Source organism: Drosophila novamexicana, unplaced genomic scaffold, assembly GCF_003285875.2.
Source record: "Drosophila novamexicana strain 15010-1031.04,08,12 unplaced genomic scaffold, DnovRS2.1 tig00000387-arrow-pilon, whole genome shotgun sequence".
NCBI classification, from domain to species: Eukaryota; Metazoa; Arthropoda; class Insecta; order Diptera; family Drosophilidae; genus Drosophila; species Drosophila novamexicana.
The window spans coordinates 881,805-901,316 of NW_020824800.1; the positions used below are offsets into that span (position 1 = coordinate 881,805).

At 42.8% G+C, this 19,512-nt stretch overlaps 4 protein-coding genes across 5 annotated transcripts; 2 read left to right on the forward strand and 2 right to left on the reverse strand.

Moving 5' to 3' along the window:
- Nucleotides 1–1,503: 1,503 nt before the first annotated feature.
- On the forward strand, nucleotides 1,504–11,065 carry LOC115759950. Its single transcript, XM_030701092.1, has 10 exons — nucleotides 1,504–2,236; nucleotides 2,298–2,822; nucleotides 2,890–3,187; nucleotides 3,243–3,522; nucleotides 3,582–3,923; nucleotides 5,846–5,960; nucleotides 6,884–7,225; nucleotides 9,045–9,353; nucleotides 9,415–10,199; nucleotides 10,265–11,065. The coding sequence occupies exons 1-10, from the start codon at nucleotides 2,123–2,125 to the stop codon at nucleotides 10,722–10,724; spliced, it is 3,570 nt and encodes a 1,189-aa protein (XP_030556952.1). The 5' UTR covers nucleotides 1,504–2,122; the 3' UTR covers nucleotides 10,725–11,065.
- Nucleotides 11,066–11,192: 127 nt separating this feature from the next.
- Nucleotides 11,193–13,170, reverse strand: LOC115759709 (protein FAM151B). Of its 2 annotated transcripts, none has more exons than XM_030700708.1 (4): nucleotides 13,051–13,170; nucleotides 12,339–12,584; nucleotides 12,025–12,266; nucleotides 11,193–11,967 (listed from the first exon to the last, which is right to left on the reverse strand). In XM_030700708.1, the coding sequence occupies exons 1-4, from the start codon at nucleotides 13,160–13,162 to the stop codon at nucleotides 11,404–11,406; spliced, it is 1,164 nt and encodes a 387-aa protein (XP_030556568.1). In that variant the 5' UTR covers nucleotides 13,163–13,170; the 3' UTR covers nucleotides 11,193–11,403. The 2 variants fall into 2 exon arrangements, with proteins under 2 accessions (XP_030556568.1, XP_030556569.1); XM_030700709.1 differs by having other exon boundaries at nucleotides 11,196–11,967; nucleotides 12,677–13,164.
- A 632-nt stretch (nucleotides 13,171–13,802) lies between these two features.
- LOC115760081 (mannose-P-dolichol utilization defect 1 protein homolog) lies at nucleotides 13,803–14,902 on the forward strand. The gene is made up of 2 exons (XM_030701263.1): nucleotides 13,803–14,078; nucleotides 14,139–14,902. Exons 1-2 carry the CDS (start codon nucleotides 13,991–13,993, stop codon nucleotides 14,813–14,815), a joined length of 765 nt encoding a protein of 254 aa, XP_030557123.1. The 5' UTR covers nucleotides 13,803–13,990; the 3' UTR covers nucleotides 14,816–14,902.
- Nucleotides 14,903–14,911: 9 nt separating this feature from the next.
- Nucleotides 14,912–15,676, reverse strand: LOC115760082 (inosine triphosphate pyrophosphatase). Its single transcript, XM_030701264.1, has 2 exons — nucleotides 15,161–15,676; nucleotides 14,912–15,095 (listed from the first exon to the last, which is right to left on the reverse strand). The coding sequence occupies exons 1-2, from the start codon at nucleotides 15,592–15,594 to the stop codon at nucleotides 14,963–14,965; spliced, it is 567 nt and encodes a 188-aa protein (XP_030557124.1). The 5' UTR covers nucleotides 15,595–15,676; the 3' UTR covers nucleotides 14,912–14,962.
- Between the last annotated feature and the right edge of the window lie 3,836 nt (nucleotides 15,677–19,512).

The following is a 19,512-nucleotide window of genomic DNA, read 5'->3' on the forward strand; positions in this document are numbered from 1 at the left end:
AATGCTGTCAATGCTTTTAAGGTAAATCGGTTCATATTATGGACAATTGCAAGTAGAATTCTCACAGCCCTATCTTAGATTATACGATAATATTTCATGAGGTTCCCATTGAAAAAAAAGTTGTTACAATGTTGCGCATATAAAAATCTACTTATGTTTTTAGGCATCATATAACCAAAATACGTACAGTACATGTGTATATGGATTGTATGAAAGTTGTTGTTGTTGTTGGTGTTGTTGTTATAGCTGTCCTCCTGCTTTTTATCAGATCAACGCCATCGGGCATTGCGTTCAAGTGATTGGAACGTGGCCCTTATCAGTGCAGGGGCCAGAACATGCGAACGCACGAAATGTTGGAAAACACAAAAACTTGTTAATTTGGTGTTGGTGCAGTTGCTCCATTGCCCAGTTGCCGGAGGTTAGAGTTGAGGCGATAACGACTGACTGGAGCTGAGCGGTGCGAGTGGCGAGTAGCAAGTGACGGGTGCTGCTACCATTTCGGGGAAGGGGTCGTCTCTGGCCTGCTCTGGGCCACTAAATCGTTAAAAGATAACCCTTGCCGAGATTATGGAGCTGTTGAACCAAGCCAACTGCTATAAAATGCCACTAAGTACAAACATTTAAATTGAAGCTGAATGGTCAGTACACTGCTCAAATTTTTGTTGGTGTGCCCAACTCCGAAGCCATTGACCGATCCCCTATATATATATATATATATGTATATATGGAAGAAAGCGAAAGTGCTACCAACCAAGTTGAACTGATTACATTGTCGGGCCGCAGATGTGGGCCACTGGGCTCGATCCATTCGAAACATTTCGTTTAATGATTCCGCCGAAAGTATGCAAACCTTATTTTGCTCAGTGCATCAATTAAGTTTGTTAGGTGACAGTATCAACTGTAGACTTGTGGCCTGCCTGCGCTTACTTCGCCACGCTGCATAATCATTCTGAGTTTTCTTTCTTTTAATTTTACTGTTTGTCTGTTTGTTAAGTACTAATATAGAGGAACATGCTCCTTTAAGTCGTCAGTCGTTATCAAGTCGGCGTTTAAAGCGCATCGTTGAACGCACGCTCGAGATCCGGAAAATCTGCTGATCCAGTGCTCTTCTACGGTTTCAAATAAAAAATACAAAATACAAAATCATGAAAGTCTCCAAGTCAATGGTATTTTGGCCTTATCAGTGAGAACAGTGTGTGCCATCAAAGTCTGTACCACGATAACCCTTCTGAACCTTTGAGATTGGTCTCGGCCAGCCAGACGTTCAATTAAAGACAATTGGGAATACCTTGCGATTGTGTCAAGAAAAGAAAACGTGATTCATATTTTCGTGACGAACCAACCAAAATTTCTTCAATAGATAATTAGCGGGGTAAGTCGCCATATACCCTGTAATATGAAACTGTTCAAAAATTCAAGAAAAGATTGCTTTCGAATACGAATAACAAGTGCCTAAAACGATTTTTCATTATGGAAATTCGTAAAACTTTGATATTTCGATTGCCTCAGATTCTTATCAAAGATGCTTATCAGATTATCGGGCTGGAAAGCAAAAGAAAATGTGAACTTTTACCAACCTGTAAAACTCTGTAAGTGCCAAGTCGATATTCAGCTTTATTATGTAAATACGGGAAATATTTATACAAACAATTACATTTGAGATCAGTTGCTTTTGTAGCTTGCCCAGTCGGCGGCCTCATACCGGAGGGCAGCCGGACAGGGGGGCGTGGTGATACGGCCTAAGCGTGTCCCAGCAGCATGTTTGTTACGTACATTGTAAACCCACTCGGGTCATAAAAAAGGGAAGCAATTAAAAAGGCTTGCCAGAGAATGTTTAGCAGTTATTATGAATATCTGAAACTGAACAGAATCATATAAACTGAAAATGATTTATGCCGGCAACTTGAATAACTTAGAGCATTAAATGGCTTGCATGCGGATGATAATTGCTATTGATTTAAAATGAACAACTAAGAAATTGTGCACAATATTATTTATTTGCTTATATGTATCGATTGCAGAACCAGTTAACTTTTACGTTTTATAACTGAACGAATTAAATACGGAGTACGCTAGTAAATTCTAGACTTATTGCACTGCCAACCTGCGTGCTCTGAATGATATGATCGGAAAAAATCGCATTGCCCTTACCAGTCTGGTGGGTCTGCTGCTCGCCTCCTTGGGTCTAATCTCTGTTCTGAACTTGGAGCGCATACAACGGCGCGCCCTGGAGTGGGTAAGTTGGCCGGAGACATGTGAATCCATGGACACACGTTATCCACATATATATACTGCAGTTCATGGTGCTCAAGCCCAACTCGATGCTGAGCAATCTCTGGCAGAAGCCCAGCTTGGACATAACTGCCAGCGTATACATCTTCAACTGGACGAACTCGGAACAGTTTAACAATCCGAATGTCAAGCCGCGCTTTGAGGAGCTGGGTCCCTACTGCTTCACCGAGACACAGGAGAAGCTGAATGTGGTCTGGCATCCAGAGAACTCGACTGTGTCCTATCTGCGCCGCAGCCACTTCTACTTCGATGAAGCAGCCAGCGCGGGCAATCTCACGGACTCCATTGTGGCGCCCAATATGCTGAGTGTTGGTATCGTCAACAAAATCCAGAACTGGAACCCGATGCTGCGCACGCTGATGCTGATGGCGCTGAATATGAATGGCAATGAGGCAACATTCGTGAGGCCTGCCGAAGACTGGCTCTTCAATGGATTCGATACGCCCTTAATAAAGATGAGCAAAATGATACCCAATAACATGATGCCGGACCTGTATTTCCCATACGAACGTATAGGCTACGGTTATCCGGTAAGACACTGTCGGAAGCCGTCTAACCTGCTGCTCAATTATTTAGCTTTGTTTTTGTTTCGCCCAGCGCAACGGCAGCACCCAGATCTACGGGCATCATAATGTCCATACTGGCAAGCAGGACTTTAGCAAAGTGGGTCAAATAGCACGCTGGCGTTACGACAATGTTTCGGCTGGTTATCCCAATTGCAAGCTGAGGGGCAGTACGGGCGAATTTCATCCCACTCCGCTGCGCCAGGGCGAGCCAATTTCATACTTTCTGCCCGATCTTTGCCGTGAGATGCAACTGGACTATGCGGGCACCACGCTCTTTAAGGGTATCGAGGCTTACGTCTACAAGGGCACCGCCAGGAATTTAGCAAATGGTAGGAGTTCTTAATATAGCCCAAGACTCTCATCGAATCTCCATCAAATTTACAGGCACTGATAATCCGGAGAACAGCTGCTATTGTACGGGTAGCTGCAGGGAGGTGCGCTCCGGCCTGATGAATGTATCTTCCTGTTGGTACGATGTGCCCGTGTTTGCCTCATCGCCACATTTCTATAATGCCGATCCCTATTATGCGGAAGCAGTGGAAGGCATGAAGCCTGACAAGGATCGCCACGAGATGAGCGTAATGCTGGAGCCAAGCACTGGCATACTGCTGGACATCAAGGCGCGGCTAATGATCAGTCTTCTGGTCGAACCGCGTAGAGAATCGTAAGTAGGGCTGAGGAGTCCCACAGCGAATGATAGCCAAACGATTTTCCGCCTTCTAGCATCTTCCGCAAGTCACGTCGCACCTTCTTTCCCCTCTGCTGGGTGGACTATCGGTTGCGAATTTCATCCGATCTGGAATTCTATCTGAAACTGTTGCCGATCTCTGCGCTCGTGGGAAAAGTCTGCGGTTGTATAGCCGTGGCATTGGGCCTAGGTCTGATGCTTTGGTATCCGCGACAGATCCTTCTGCATAAGCGCTACATGCGAAAGATCGATATCACCAATCTGGAAACTCGCATCCAAGCAGCGAGCATGGAGGTCAAGACCCATGCGGTCGAGGGGTCACCACTACTCGTGGGACTACAGTTTGTGGCGGCGGCGGGTGATGGGGATTGTGCAAGCTGAGAGCATCTGATTTGAATGTAATGTTATGTGATAAGGATACATTTCTAGGGTTTATTATGCTTAAGTCTGAGTAATAAGCGTGTAATGCATCGTCGAATATTTTGCGGTGCTTTCAAAATGAAGCTAATAAAATGGAATATCTAAATATTGCGATATACACTTATATGAGAGTATATATGCACCTTCTCTATCTCTCTCTCTCTCTGTCTCTCTCTCTCAACTGGTCACTCAGTAAGGATACACAGTCCCACATTCTATTGATATAGAATGTCCTACAAAAATCGTAAGTTAATTATGGATCCCAATTAGTATCACACAAGTAATACTTTTTGTTATTTTAGAAATCTTAACTGTACCCAATAATCAAAAAAACTAAAATTAAACTTGCTTTTCATTTATTGATAAGCATTTTATATATAAAACTGTACATACAAGAGTGTGTGGTCTGATAAATGTTAACATTCCAATGTTAAATTATATACCGTTCAATAAGAACGGCGACATAAATAATTCGTTAATAATATTAAATAAAATCGAATTGTAACCGTTTTAAATCTACAATCTACAGTGAGCATATGCACAGTATTATAACCGTTTCAAAGAGATGGAACCGGTTTTTTCATGGATGGTCAACAAGCACAGCCAGAGAGCGATAAAGATGGAAAGAGATAAGTGAGAGAGCGGTAGCTCTTGAACATGCGTACTCTCTGTTGCTGCTGGCACGCTCAATTGCTGCTCTGCATACCCTGCCATCTATTAGTTCTGTGGAATGTTATACTTTGTATAACAATTACCTACATTACTTGCGACATTCGTATTCATGTATTGGTAAGCTCGTCGGGTCCAATGAGGAAGTTAGAGATTAGAACCAAGTGAGGTGGTGAAGAAATGATAGGAGATAATATAATACTTAAGTGCTTTTTACCGTTTAATCACATAACCGTGCACAATAATATTGTGAATAGCACACACTGCTCTAGTTATATTTATTAGACATATCCATATTTGTAGGGTATTATAAGGTCGACCAGCTGATTATCAAAGCATTCCTGCTTGCTTTTAATGAAAAATGTATAATTGCTGCTTGGTGGGACTTTGAAAACAAAAAATAGTTTCAGTCGCAGAACAGGCGCAGTGCCGCTCAGACACGAAGATCTAACGTCGCGTGGCTATTTGGCCGAGTTCAAGATCAAGTTAACGGCGCGTCGTTGTCTACTGATTAAAACTAATGCGTGTGAGTGAGACAAAAGTATGCAAGAAATAGACGCCGCAATACAAACACAAATGCAGTAAAATCAGAAAGCGCATTTAAAGAAACGTTTCGTATGATACTGTCGCAATGAATATTTATATTCGTGTAAAGAAAATTAATACCAATTGAAAAGTATTTGAAAACGAAAACAAAGTGTGCGATTGAAAAATGGCATGCGCTACGAAGCATAGGAAGAAGCAGTAGAAGTGACAAGTGCAAAAAGTGTTAAACAAAGTCGCAGACGCAGAAAATAATACAACCGTCTAAGAGCTAAAACGTAAGAAAAAAACCCTACGCATATACTAATTCGTTGTTGCTGAGAGCCAGTTAGTGTGTGAGAGTGTGTGTGTGTGAGAGAGAGCGTGCTCATCAGAGAGTACAAGGCGCGGGCGCAAGAGAGTTATTTGTAAAGCGCTGGCTCAACCATCGTTCCTGTTAATATCGTTTTTAAGACATTTAAAAAATATACAAATGCGGCTGTTTGTTGTTGTTTATGTCATTTGATTGAAGTTGCGTTTCGCTAACCAAATTGTGACGCATCGTTAGTGAGTTTGCAGATTAAGCAAACAACAAATACAGATACGGACTCGGGCAATATACATACATATGTATGTATGTGTGTATGTTCATTTTGGCACATTGCACTGTGGCTTGGTCTATTTATAGGTGGATAATAGAACAACAAGAACAACAACTAAGGCATATAAACATAGCCAAACCGCATAACATGTCAACAGGTTGCGGAAGTGATGCGCACAACAACGCAAGGAATCCTGTGCAAGTAATAATCAAATCTATTTTGTTTTTCTTTTCTTTTAATTATTCATTTATTATGTTAATGCTATGCGTTAATTTTAATTTAACTGCCCTGCCCAGCAACAGCTCGATACAACAAAGTTTCCACCCCTTTTCATGACTAAGTGTTAAATTCGCGTGATTATTTTTCTGTTGCCACAAGTGAGTTTGCACTCTGCTAAGTAAAAAAATTGATAATCTGTGTAAATAACGCGTAAAGTAATCAGATGAAAAAAAAAAAACAAAAAAAAGAGAGACGCCGTTGGGCGTTTCTGTAAACCGCGGGGATTTAACAGAGTGCAGCAACCTGAGCATTGAAAAACTGGTTTTTCCCAATGTTTATTTAACCTTGCTGCGTGTGCATCAATAACGAACGAACGCACATACATACATATGTATGTCTAGGAATGTTTAAATATTATTGCACCGCCATAAACAGGCCTTAACGGCAGCATACTAAAAATAGCAACTTTTGACTCCCACCTCCAATAAAAAGAAAAGAAAAAAAACGAACCGGTTTAGAGCCTGACTTGAAACCATGAACAGCAATAACATTGAAACTTTCTACAAGTGTATTACTGGTGAGCTGTTCGAATTCTCAAATTTATTTATTATTAAGTATAAGGGCAACACATACCACAACGTAAAACACATTGTAATATTTGCAATTACGACGCAGTATAGCTTCGCATCGCTGAGCTTCGGCTCGTGATCCGTTTTAATATTGATACGGCCTCTCTTATGTGCCGCTCTTTTAACGCTCTTCAAATTACTAGACGAGCCTTTGACGCCTTTAATAGCAGTAACGATAAGCCGTAGCTCGCCCAAGCACACATATATATGTGTGTATGTATTGTACTTTAACATTCTCTTTTTTTTTTTTTGGCTTATCTCTTTGTATGTGTGCAGGCAGCGTCAACGACTGCGGCGACGAGAATATACAAACGCTTAGCGTCAGTGCAGCGTAGCAAGAGCAAGAGAATAGGCGCACAACGAGCGAGCAGAGCTTCCTGCACAACTACAAACGCAACAAGAGTAACAGAAAAGGCCTCTAATACGGGCAAGGCCAGAGACGTTGGTAGTAATCGTCATCGAAAAACGCAACAGCAACAACAACAGCTAGAGATGACATCACGTGCGCGTCACTGTGCCTGGCGGCTGGGCATTGTCATCTTGGGCGCATGCTGCATAGCCGCTGGAGTTTATCTGCTGCGCAACTGGATTGACATATTTACGCGCATGCGCGGCAAGGTAGGTTTTATGATTCTTGCCTGATTGCTATCAGCTCTTATATAATCACACAGTTGCTGTCTAGTTACATCTGTCATTGCTCGTTGACTTAAATTCCATCTCAAGACATAAGGGAATCATGTTCTCCCATTTCAGCCAATTTGCCAAAACGATGAGAGGTCAACTGAGCGTGAACCTCGCTCATTAGCATACAATTAGTGTGCTGTTGGGGAGGGGGGTTTACCAGTTGTCTGATTCCAAATCAATTGGAATCAATTTCCACAAAGACACCAAGAATTGAAAGTGTGCAGGTGTTCACAAAATAAAAAGGCAGATAAGATAGTTTTTTATGGTCACATTACACTACGATCTATAATTTGGCAAGTGACTAAGCTCTACTTAGTCGAAAGTCTCGAGCAGCTGGTAGCTGGAGTTTAGTCCCATATCGATTGATATATCATATATGTACGTTCATTGTGACATGAATCACTGGAACAGCTGCAAGGTGGTTAATCGGGTCTCTGATCTATTTTGCAATTATGTTAACAGCAGAAATATTTACGTGCGCTACTCTGAATAAACAAACAATTTCAGTTTTTCCCGTAACAACGACTTTTATCTTATCAGCAACCATTTATCAATAGTGCTAACTGCCATTGGGCGATTAGAAACGAGGCCTGAATCGCTTGTTATTTGCTGATTTCTCTCTCTGTGTGTGTGTGTGTTTTTTTTTGTTTTCCTGCATTTCCTGCACGCCACATTCATAAAAGGCTTTACGTGTTACACATAAAATCAGCCCTTGACCAAACACCTGTTTAACCGACTTGCATATCAGTGAACCCAGCAGTCCAACGATCCGATCTGACTATTCAAACTAGCGCATATTTAAACGTGCCATTGTCACACTGTCGCACACACACACAACACACCAATCGCTTTTTATCAGCTAGTCATTTCCTGAACTCGAAAATATTGAATACATAAAAAAAAAAAGAAAGAAAGACATTGTAGCTATAGATTATAGCCACAAACTTAAATTGCAAAATGGCCGCTACGGATTTATTCCAAGTGCCGTACGCCTAGAATCTTACCAAACGATGATTACATGCCGTGATGGATCATTGATGGATGGGCCGCCGGGCAAAGCTGATAACATGACGCTCACATGACATTTGACTAAGCGATCGGGAAATTGCATAGATAGCCAACAATGTTGCTCAATTCAAGATTCTGATTGTAAATCTCAATATAATTCGCCACTTTTGTAATATTTTATACAAGTCTAAGAATGTAGCTGCAGTCGGGTTGTATTATTAACAAACATATGGATTAATCATAACCTTATTCATAAGCCACTAAGTCAGGTGTCCAGTTTTGGCAGACACTTTGATCGGGCGTATGGGTAAGGTAGATCTCCTGCTTAACCTACGAAACGCTTTCTTATATGTAAATGTCCCGCATCCAGATCAGTTTCTGGTCAATGGAGAACCTATTTAGTTACGTTAGCTCTACGAAAAAAAAGGCTTAGGGGCGATATCAGTCGACCTCACCTTATCCAGTTGAATGCCAAACAGGCATATAAATGGGTCAATAAGTACACATCTCTGTAATCTTGACCTCTCCGTCTAATTTATAGATTAATCGTTGCTTACTCTAAATGTTTTCAAGTTTGTATAATTTTTCCATCATTTTCTTATCATATAAGTAAAATGTTGTACGAGAGCTATTTACATTTTTTTTTATAATTTAAACATTTAAGTTTACTGAGTCTTCTATTTAAGCAATAATCTATAATTTACCATAATTGAACGGCTTTTCATATGATCAATGACAATTTCAGGAAATGGCACTCAGCCCCACGTCGCCAGCTTTTGAGGGCTGGAAAGTGTCGCCGCTGCCGCTTAACTTTGATGTTTATCTATTCAACTGGACTAATCCGGAGGACTTATACGAGGGCTCCCCGAAGAAGCCGCATTTTGTACAACTGGGACCTTATCGGTTTCGGGAGAAACCTGATAAGGTGGACATCGAGTGGCACAATCACAATGCTTCGGTGTCCTTTCGCAAGAAAGCCTATTTCTTTTTTGATGCTGCCGGCAGCAATGGCACCCTACAGGATGTGGTGACCTCGGTCAATACAGTAGCGCACGTAAGTTCGACTATTAAGATGCTCAAATTTAGAGTTTCACTAACGATATTCTTTCCAATAGGCTGGTGCTCGACGTTTTGATCAATTGAACTCGTTTTTTCAATTTATGGCATCGACCACGCTGAGCTCCACGCAGAAGGTCAGCGAGACGCGCACCGCCGAGGAGTGGTTATTCAAGGGTTTCGTCAATTCGTTGGTGACGCTGGGCAAAATAATTAGTCCGGATGACGTGCCCTACGATCGGATTGGTTATCAGTATGCGCGCAATGGAAGCACCAGCTTTGATGGTGACATCAACATGTTCACTGGAGCCGATGATATTAGCAAAATGGGTCAAATCTATTCGTGGAATAATAAGACGCATACAGGCGCGTTCGATGGTGCCTGTGGCAAGGTTATGGGCTCAATGGGTGAATTTTTTCCGCCCAATTTGAGCACCAATGACAGCGTCTATCTATATATGCCCAAAATGTGCCGCGCCGTGCCACTGGACTTTACGGAAACAATCAGCGTCCATGGTGTCACTGCATACAAATTCAGTGGCACCAGACACGCTGTGGACAATGGCACTATGTATCCGGACACCAGTTGCCTGTGCGTGGACGGCAAATGCAATCCGGCTGGTGTTATTAATGTTGGACGCTGTAACTTTAACACATCCATCTACATGTCCTATCCACATTTTTATCTGGCCGACCCCAGTTATCTGGAGGCTTTGGATGGCCTACAGCCGGAAAAGGAGAAGCATGAGTTCTTCATGGCATTGGAGCCCAACGCTGGCGTGCCCATGGATGTGGGTGGTGGCTTCCAGGCCAATTATATGATGGAGCCGGTGCCGGGCGTTGCGTAAGTTTATCATTCACTTAATGGCAAGACAGACGCTAACCAGCTTATTCCATTTGCCATTTTAGTCTCTATGCGCGCGTGCCACGCATTATGCTACCACTTATGTGGGCCGAGGAGCGTGTTCGTGTCAGCGAGGAAATCGCTGCAAGCATTGGTCTGGTTCCACTCATTGTAATGCTCGGCCAGATATTTACGGGCATACTGCTTGCCGGCGGCCTTATTTGTACGTGCTGGTATCCAACGCGCCAGTTGACGCGTCTCTGCCATAGCGATGATCCCAAAGCCAAAGCGTCGATGCTTCGTCCGCTGACCACATTTGGCGCCGGCGTCAGTTCGGCTAGCGCAACACCAGCTGTGCAGCAGCTTTTCCGCCAGACTGCCAACCAAAACGATCGTGTGGGCGTGCGTCTGTTAGATTACAGGCGCAGCTCGGGCATTGAAGATGGCGATGACGAGTGCAGCGGCGGCAACACGTCTAGAGATCGCCTAATCGAGAGCCGCTCAACAGATGTGATAATTAGTTAATATACATATATCGTTGCATCTTGCATTTTCAATATATTGCCTTAGGGGAGCCAAAGACATACTCCGCGCCACGTCTCGCCATTAAAACTCAACAGATGTTAGTTAGTTGATTGATGTTGCCTTTTGTCGAGTTGCCGCATTCATAGTATAAATACGTACTATCCCTCCACAAACACACATATCCATTCGTACAAATATCCATCATGCTCATATAGTTTCCTCACACCAAACAGCACCAACAAACATACATACGCATGCTGCTGGAGTATAGAGAGAGATTGATAAGATTATTTATTAATTAGTGCCAAAAAGTGAAAGATAACCTAAACAAAAAGTCATTGACTATTTTAGTAGCATAACTTAACTGTATATAAGTGATTATCCTAGCTCCAAAGCTATCAATCCCCTTGTATAAATTTAAACTGCGCACGTCCAAAGTATTTTTATATTATATATTTATATACATATATAAATTTAATGCATATTTTTTTTAGTTAGCTTTTATACAACGCGGCTCCAATTCGCGTTCGCATTCAAATGAAGTGATACAAAGCTTAAACGCATAGAGCATTCTCCAGTGAATACACGCGTAACATAAAACATAAAAAAACAAAAAACAAAGAAAGTAAATAAAACTGAATTAAAAAAGAAAACAAAAACAAAAACCGCAAGAGTTCGTTTATACGCTCTGAAGCCAGCTGGAAAAGGCCCAGAAGCACAGGCTGACGAAGCTGAAGCTAACCAATGAATTGAACGTGCCAGCACCATTGCCTGTGTTGCCCAAATCTAGCCTCGAAGACAGCTCCTCTGGCACATCCAAATAGACACGATCCAGGCCAAAACTGAAGATTAGCTTGCGCAGCTGCGCCACATCTACGTAGTCGTTGTCTGACGACCAAATGGTCAAAGTGCTCTCATTTGTTTCATTCACAGCGGACACCAGCTTGTGCAAATGTGAGGCGCTGTTCGCGGCAATGCCGGCACGCACGGGAAATGTTATGGCCTGCCCGGTCGAGGTCACATTGTTGTCATTGATGGCCTGCAGCATTGCATTGCACTGCTCCTCGGTGTACTCGCCATCTCGGTAATTTGCGCCCCATCTGGTAGTCCAACCAATCGAGAGTACGGCCTGTTTGTAGCGCATGCATCCGGCAAAGAAGCGTGCCGGATCCACTGGCACTGAGTTGTTCTGCTCCACTGGTCCACTGATAATGTCTGCGTTTATCCAAATGGGATAGGCCATCTATGTGGTCGCATTATAGTGCATACGATACGTTTTATATGGTAAGGCCATGCTCACCTTTGGTATGATCTCGTCCAGAATGCCCAACGAACCCTCAAATACCTCAATAGATTTGAAGTCCAGCTTAACGCCCTTCTCGGCACCCTCGTGGAGCTCGTTGTGCGCCCTAATTTGAAGCAAAAAGTCCTCCAACGTCAAATCTGATATGGTTATTGGCGGATGCGCCATCACCGGCAAATCTGCTCCCTCTCCATTCAGCTGGCCGAGCACGATATCCGCCTCAATCATATCAATTTCACCTTCAGAGCGCAACATTGGTTAGTTCAAGTGAAGGTTAACACATCTGGCTTATTGTTATCGCAAATGCTTACCACTTAGCGCATCGGCCAATAGCTGCTGGCTGTTGACGGCATGCGCCCAGCTGATGGCGGTTAGGTTCGCCGCCTTGGCGATGAGTTTGCCCTTGTCAAAGCGGACCATTTCTACTGACGCATTCTGTTCCTGATCCTGCAGCACAATTTCAAAGGGCAAAAGCTGTGCCGAATGCAGCGTTGCCAGCTCGTAATAATAGACGCTGTTGTTTAAAGCTGCTCCATTGATTTTAACCACAAAGTGTGCTATTTAAATCAATTCGATATTACAATAAAAACAACTGAACAGAGTGACAATGCAAAATATATGTGTAAGTTTAACGAGAGACGTTTCTTACCTTTGACAAAGCAATTTCGAATCGACGCTCACAGAGAATGTCACATGAATTGTTTACCCACAAATAGAGTTCAATTTTCTCTATGTGTGCGTGTGTAGTTTGAGGAAATGTGTGTGTGTGTGTGTGTGTGAGTGTGTGCGTGCCTACCAGTGACGGTTTATAATATAACTTTTATAAGGCCGCCGCTTTCGGGAGCAATTCCAACGAATGCCACTGCAGTAAAATTGAAACTGAGTGCCATATAAATGAAGCTAATGCAATTTACGATGGACTATGATAAGCAACTGCAGCTGAAAATAATGACATCTGACAGGTATAGAGCGCAGGCGCAGTATGGTGCAAGTAAAGGCCTTCTCAAAAAGTTTCAACATTACCAAGCATGCAAATCAGAACTGCAAGCGACAATGACCCTTGGTAGGCACGGTGTGGATCTTTGCTATTAATTGCCATGTTCTTGCCGGACCTAACCTTGCGAAATAATAACATTACCCTTTATTAATCAGTAAATAATATAATTGCGATAAGAAAATCAATTGATTAAGATTGAAGTATTTTCTTTGTCTTATCGTTGACTTTTGTTCATCTAATTAAAATCAATTAATTGTTCTGTCTTTAATAATTTGCAAAAATTTGTGTTAATTTTCATAAATAATAATTTTCAATTTTGTCTTTCAATATGTTTAAACTTCAACGTACGCTTACCGCGAACTATAACGACGAATCAAATGGCATAGATTCTAAATAATGCCGATAACTCGTTTTAGCGATACTTTTGTTGGAAAATCGTTTATATCGATATCAGCAAATAAATAAGTTAATGCAGTAAATAACGAAAACGTTTAAACAGTGGAGCATATTTTATTATCAAGGGTAGCTACTGTATTTTGCTAAAACAATCATTAGCAAGTGACTGGTAATGATAATAAAGAGCATATTCAAATTTCAGTAAATATCGCGCATCACTGATTGCGCTTTATGTTAAGAATCTGTTATTTTCAATGTTATGGAACCAGTCAGCAGCTGCTAATTTCAAATTCTATCAAATAGCTGTTAAGCAAATGTATAACTTCTTGCCGCTGTTAGGGGGCTGTTAAAAAAATACTAACTACAAAAATAAATGAAAACACCAAATAAACTTGTGCTTTCGGTGTGCCGTTTTTATTATTACGTGTACTGCTTAGCTTTCAATTTCATTTTATCTATTCACGAGCACACAATCAAAGACTAGTAGCCGCCTGATAAGAGCCGGCACAATCGTTGGACACACTTGTCGGTCAAGCACATAGAAAGTTACAAATTCCAAGCAATCCAAAAATGGTCGATATTATCAAGAAAGGTGCTCTGCTTCTAATGAACCAGAAGTGTTACGACAACTACTTCCTGGATTACAATTTCCTCGATGGTAAGTTACGCAGTTACTGCTCTGCTGGTTACAAGGGGTCATTATTTTTCTTTCTTGCAGTGCCGTGCTTCAAGGCGTTGCTGAGCAAGGGTCTTGGCATCGGCATCATCGCCGGCTCGGTGCTGGTGAAAGTGCCACAGGTGCTGAAGATTCTCAATAGCAAATCTGGCGAAGGCATTAATCTATTGGGCGTTATGCTGGATCTGCTGGCAATTACATTCCATATGTCGTACAACTTTATGAACGGATATCCATTCAGTTCCTGGGGCGACAACACTTTTCTGGCCCTGCAGACGGTGGCCATCGCAGCGCTTGTGTTGTTCTTTGGTGGGCGAAAGCTGCAATCGTTCTTATTTCTGGTTGCCTATGCTGCTCTACTGTATGTCCTTAATTCGGGCTTGACAACCATGAAGGTGCTGCTCACCATACAAAGCTGCAACATACCCATTCTACTTGTTGGCAAGCTCTCGCAGGCGCTGACCAACTACAGGGCCGGCTCTACGGGCCAATTGTCAGCGGCCACGGTCATAATGATGTTCGCCGGATCTCTGGCACGCATATTTACATCTATACAAGAAACGGGCGATCAGATGATTATCATCACGTTTTGCGCGTCCACGTTCGCCAATGGCGTGATTCTCGCGCAACTCTTGTATTACTGGAACAAGCCGGTGCCCGGTGCCGCCAAAAAGGAGGCTGCAAAGGTCAAGAAACCCAAGAGTAAGAAGGACGACTGAGATGTGATTGCTTAGCGTTAAGGTTTAACACTTTCTCGACATGATTGAACAAATATTAAAACTAAATAAATGTATTAGCAAATTTAATAAGAACGAAATGTACGTAGTCTTTTTTTTGTTTAACAACAGACAAGAGCGTTTCGCAGATTAGCATTTCTCATTTTCAAAATGCTGCTGCAGTAGATCCAAGGCTCTAAAGCGATGCGAGATTTTGTTCTTTTCAGACTTCGGCAGTTCCGCATAGGTTTGTGTGTACCCTTTGGGCTGAAACACTGGATCCCTGTAAGCATAGAAAATCTCCAGATTACTTGTAGAAGTTCTCTCGTATGACACTGTTATACGAACCAGCCAAAGTCGCGCGGACCACGTGGCTCCACAATGACGCCCTCGGTAATGCCCTGAAAGAGCCGTGGCTCAGCCGCTCCGTTTTCACAATAGGCAAAGGTACAAACGGCACGTGCAGATTTATCTTCCCAGCCGCTCAGCAGTCGATGCAGACCCTCTGGCTGCAGTTTGTCCAGAAACCATTTAATATACGGACCCGGTAGACCCTCCAGCGCATTGAAGCACAGGCTAGTATCCTCTATGAGCACCGGTCCGTTTACTTGACGCGCCGCTTCCTTGCATTTTTTCAACGCAATATCTTCAATCTCGCCCTGCAGCTCAGGCAGATCCACTTTCTTCGAGATGATCGTGCGTGGAAAATTGGGCCCAAGTATGGCGATAAGTTCCTCCAGCTTTTTGGCATTGCCCGTAACAAAGGTAATTGGTTTCGACATGCTGCTCCTATTGTTGTCACCAATTTAAACAAATTTGTGCGCCGTTCTTCCCTCTCAACAAATCAATTCGTTTGACGCCCGCAGTCCCCCTCCACAAACAATTCGATAAGTCGCGCAATCAGCTGTTCACGGGGTCGATAAAGCAGGGTCGTTATGCATTTGAATAAGCAAATGGAGCCAAATACGGGTAGCGATATGTCGTTTAGAAACGATGATCAAGCGGAGCTATGTCGTTTCAAAACGACATAATCTCGCCATGATCAACGGCGGAGTTATGTCGTTTTAAAACGTCATATCTCCGCGCGGAGATATGTCGTTTGTAGAGCCATGAAAACGACATAACTCCAGGCAAAACGACATAACTCCAGGCTCTGTAGTCTGTAGTCTGTAGTCTGTAGTCTCTAGATATGACGTTCAAACGATATAACTCCAGGCTCTGTAGTCTGTAGTCTGTAGTCTGTAGTCTGTACTCTGTAGTCTGTAGTCTGTAGTCTGTAGTCTGTAGTCTGTAGTCTGTAGTCTGTAGTCTGTAGTCTGTAGTCTGTAGTCTGTAGTCTGTAGTCTGTAGTCTGTAGTCTGTAGTCTGTAGTCTGTAGTCTGTAGTCTGTAGTCTGTAGTCTGTAGTCTGTAGTCTGTAGTCTGTAGTCTGTAGTCTGTAGTCTGTAGTCTGTAGTCTGTAGTCTGTAGTCTGTAGTCTGTAGTCTGTAGTTGTAGTCTGTAGTCTGTAGTCTGTAGTCTGTAGTCTGTAGTCTGTAGTCTGTAGTCTGTAGTCTGTAGTCTGTAGTCTGTAGTCTGTAGTCTGTAGTCTGTAGTCTGTAGTCTGTAGTCTGTAGTCTGTAGTCTGTAGTCTGTAGTCTGTAGTCTGTAGTCTGTAGTCTGTAGTCTGTAGTCTGTAGTCTGTAGTCTGTAGTCTGTAGTCTGTAGTCTGTAGTCTGTAGTCTGTAGTCTGTAGTCTGTAGTCTGTAGTCTGTAGTCTGTAGTCTGTAGTCTGTAGTCTGTAGTCTAGTCTGTAGTCTGTAGTCTGTAGTCTGTAGTCTGTAGTCTGTAGTCTGTAGTCTGTAGTCTGTAGTCTGTAGTCTGTAGTCTGTAGTCTGTAGTCTGTAGTCTGTAGTCTGTAGTCTGTAGTCTGTAGTCTGTAGTCTGTAGTCTGTAGTCTGTAGTCTGTAGTCTGTAGTCTGTAGTCTGTAGTCTGTAGTCTGTAGTCTGTAGTCTGTAGTCTGTAGTCTGTAGTCTGTAGTCTGTAGTCTGTAGTCTGTAGTCTGTAGTCTGTAGTCTGTAGTCTGTAGTCTGTAGTCTGTAGTCTGTAGTCTGTAGTCTGTAGTCTGTAGTCTGTAGTCTGTAGTCTGTAGTCTGTAGTCTGTAGTCTGTAGTCTGTAGTCTGTAGTCTGTAGTCTGTAGTCTGTAGTCTGTAGTCTGTAGTCTGTAGTCTGTAGTCTGTAGTCTGTAGTCTGTAGTCTGTAGTCTGTAGTCTGTAGTCTGTAGTCTGTAGTCTGTATGTAGTCTGTAGTCTGTAGTCTGTGTCTGTAGTCTGTGTCTTAGTCTGTAGTCTGTAGTCTGTAGTCTGTAGTCTGTAGTCTGTAGTCGGTAGTCTGTAGTCTGTAGTCTGTAGTCCTGTTCTGTAGTCTGTAGTCTGTAGTCTGTAGTCTGTAGTCTGTAGTCTGTAGTCTGTAGTCTGTAGTCGTAGTCTGTAGTCTGTAGTCTGTAGTCTGTAGTCTGTAGTCTGTAGTCTGTAGTCTGTAGTCTGTAGTCTGTAGTCTGTAGTCTGTAGTCTGTAGTCTGTAGTCTGTCTGTAGTCTGTAGTCTGTAGTCTGTAGTCTGTAGTCCTTTAGTCTTTGTCTGTAGTCTGTAGTCGTAGGTCTTAGTCTGTAGTCTGTAGTCTGTAGTCATAACTCCAGGAGGAGATATGACGTTCCAAAACGACATAACTCCAGGCAAAACGATATAACTCCAGGCTCTGTAGTCTGTAGTCTGTAGTCTGTAGTCTGTAGTCTGTAGTCTGTAGTCTGTTGTCTGTAGTCTGTAGTCTGTAGTCTGTAGTCTGTAGTCTGTAGTCTGTAGTCTGTAGTCTGTAGTCTGTAGTCTGTAGTCTGTAGTCTGTAGTCTGTAGTCTGTAGTCTGTAGTCTGTAGTCTGTAGTCTGTAGTCTGTAGTCTGTAGTCTGTAGTCTGTAGTCTGTAGTCTGTAGTCTGTAGTCTGTATACTGTAGTCTGTAGTCTGTAGTCTGCAGTCTGTAGTCTGTAGTCTGTAGTCTCTAGATATGACGTTCCAAAACGACATAACTCCGCGAGGAGATATGACGTTCCGAAACGACATAACTCCAGGAGGAGATATGACGTTCCAAAACGACATAGCTCCAGGAGGAGATATGACGTTCCAAAACGACATAACTCCGCGAGGAGATATGACGTTCCGAAACGACATAACTCCAGGAGGAGATATGACGTTCCAAAACGACATAACTCCAGGAGGAGATATGACGTTCCAAAACGACATAGCTCCAGGAGGAGATATGACGTTCCAAAACGACATAACTCCAGGCAAAACGATATAACTCCAGGCTCTGTAGTCTGTAGTCTGTAGTCTGTAGTCTGTAGTCTGTAGTCTGTAGTCTGTAGTCTGTAGTCTGTAGTCTGTAGTCTGTAGTCTGTAGTCTGTAGTCTGTAGTCTGTAGTCTGTAGTCTGTAGTCTGTAGTCTGTAGTCTGTAGTCTGTAGTCTGTAGTCTGTAGTCTGTAGTCTGTAGTCTGTAGTCTGTAGTCTGTAGTCTGTAGTCTGTAGTCTGTAGTCTGTAGTCTGTAGTCTGTAGTCTGTAGTCTGTAGTCTGTAGTCTGTAGTCTGTAGTCTGTAGTCTGTAGTCTGTAGTCTGTAGTCTGTAGTCTGTAGTCTGTAGTCTGTAGTCTGTAGTCTGTAGTCTGTAGTCTGTAGTCTGTAGTCTGTAGTCTGTAGTCTGTAGTCTGTAGTCTGTAGTCTGTAGTCTGTAGTCTGTAGTCTGTAGTCTGTAGTCTGTAGTCTGTAGTCATAACTCCAGGAGGAGATATGACGTTCCAAAACGACATAACTCCAGGCAAAACGATATAACTCCAGGCTCTGTAGTCTGTAGTCTGTAGTCTGTAGTCTGTAGTCTGTTGTCTGTAGTCTGTAGTCTGTAGTCTGTAGTCTGTAGTCTGTAGTCTGTAGTCTGTAGTCTGTAGTCTGTAGTCTGTATACTGTAGTCTGTAGTCTGTAGTCTGCAGTCTGTAGTCTGTAGTCTGTAGTCTCTAGATATGACGTTCCAAAACGACATAACTCCGCGAGGAGATATGACGTTCCGAAACGACATAACTCCAGGAGGAGATATGACGTTCCAAAACGACATAGCTCCAGGAGGAGATATGACGTTCCAAAACGACATAACTCCAGGCAAAACGATATAACTCCAGGCTCTGTAGTCTGTAGTCTGTAGTCTGTAGTCTGTAGTCTGTAGTCTGTAGTCTGTAGTCTGTTGTCTGTAGTCTGTAGTCTGTAGTCTGTAGTCTGTAGTCTGTAGTCTGTAGTCTGTAGTCTGTAGTCTGTAGTCTGTAGTCTGTAGTCTGTTGTCTGTAGTCTGTAGTCTGTAGTCTGTAGTCTGTAGTCTGTAGTCTGTAGTCTGTAGTCTGTAGTCTGTAGTCTGTAGTCTGTAGTCTGTAGTCTGTAGTCTGTAGTCTGTAGTCTGTAGTCTGTAGTCTGTAGTCTGTAGTCTGTAGTCTGTAGTCTGTAGTCATAACTCCAGGAGGAGATATGACGTTCCAAAACGACATAACTCCAGGCAAAACGATATAACTCCAGGCTCTGTAGTCTGTAGTCTGTAGTCTGTAGTCTGTAGTCTGTTGTCTGTAGTCTGTAGTCTGTAGTCTGTAGTCTGTAGTCTGTAGTCTGTAGTCTGTAGTCTGTAGTCTGTAGTCT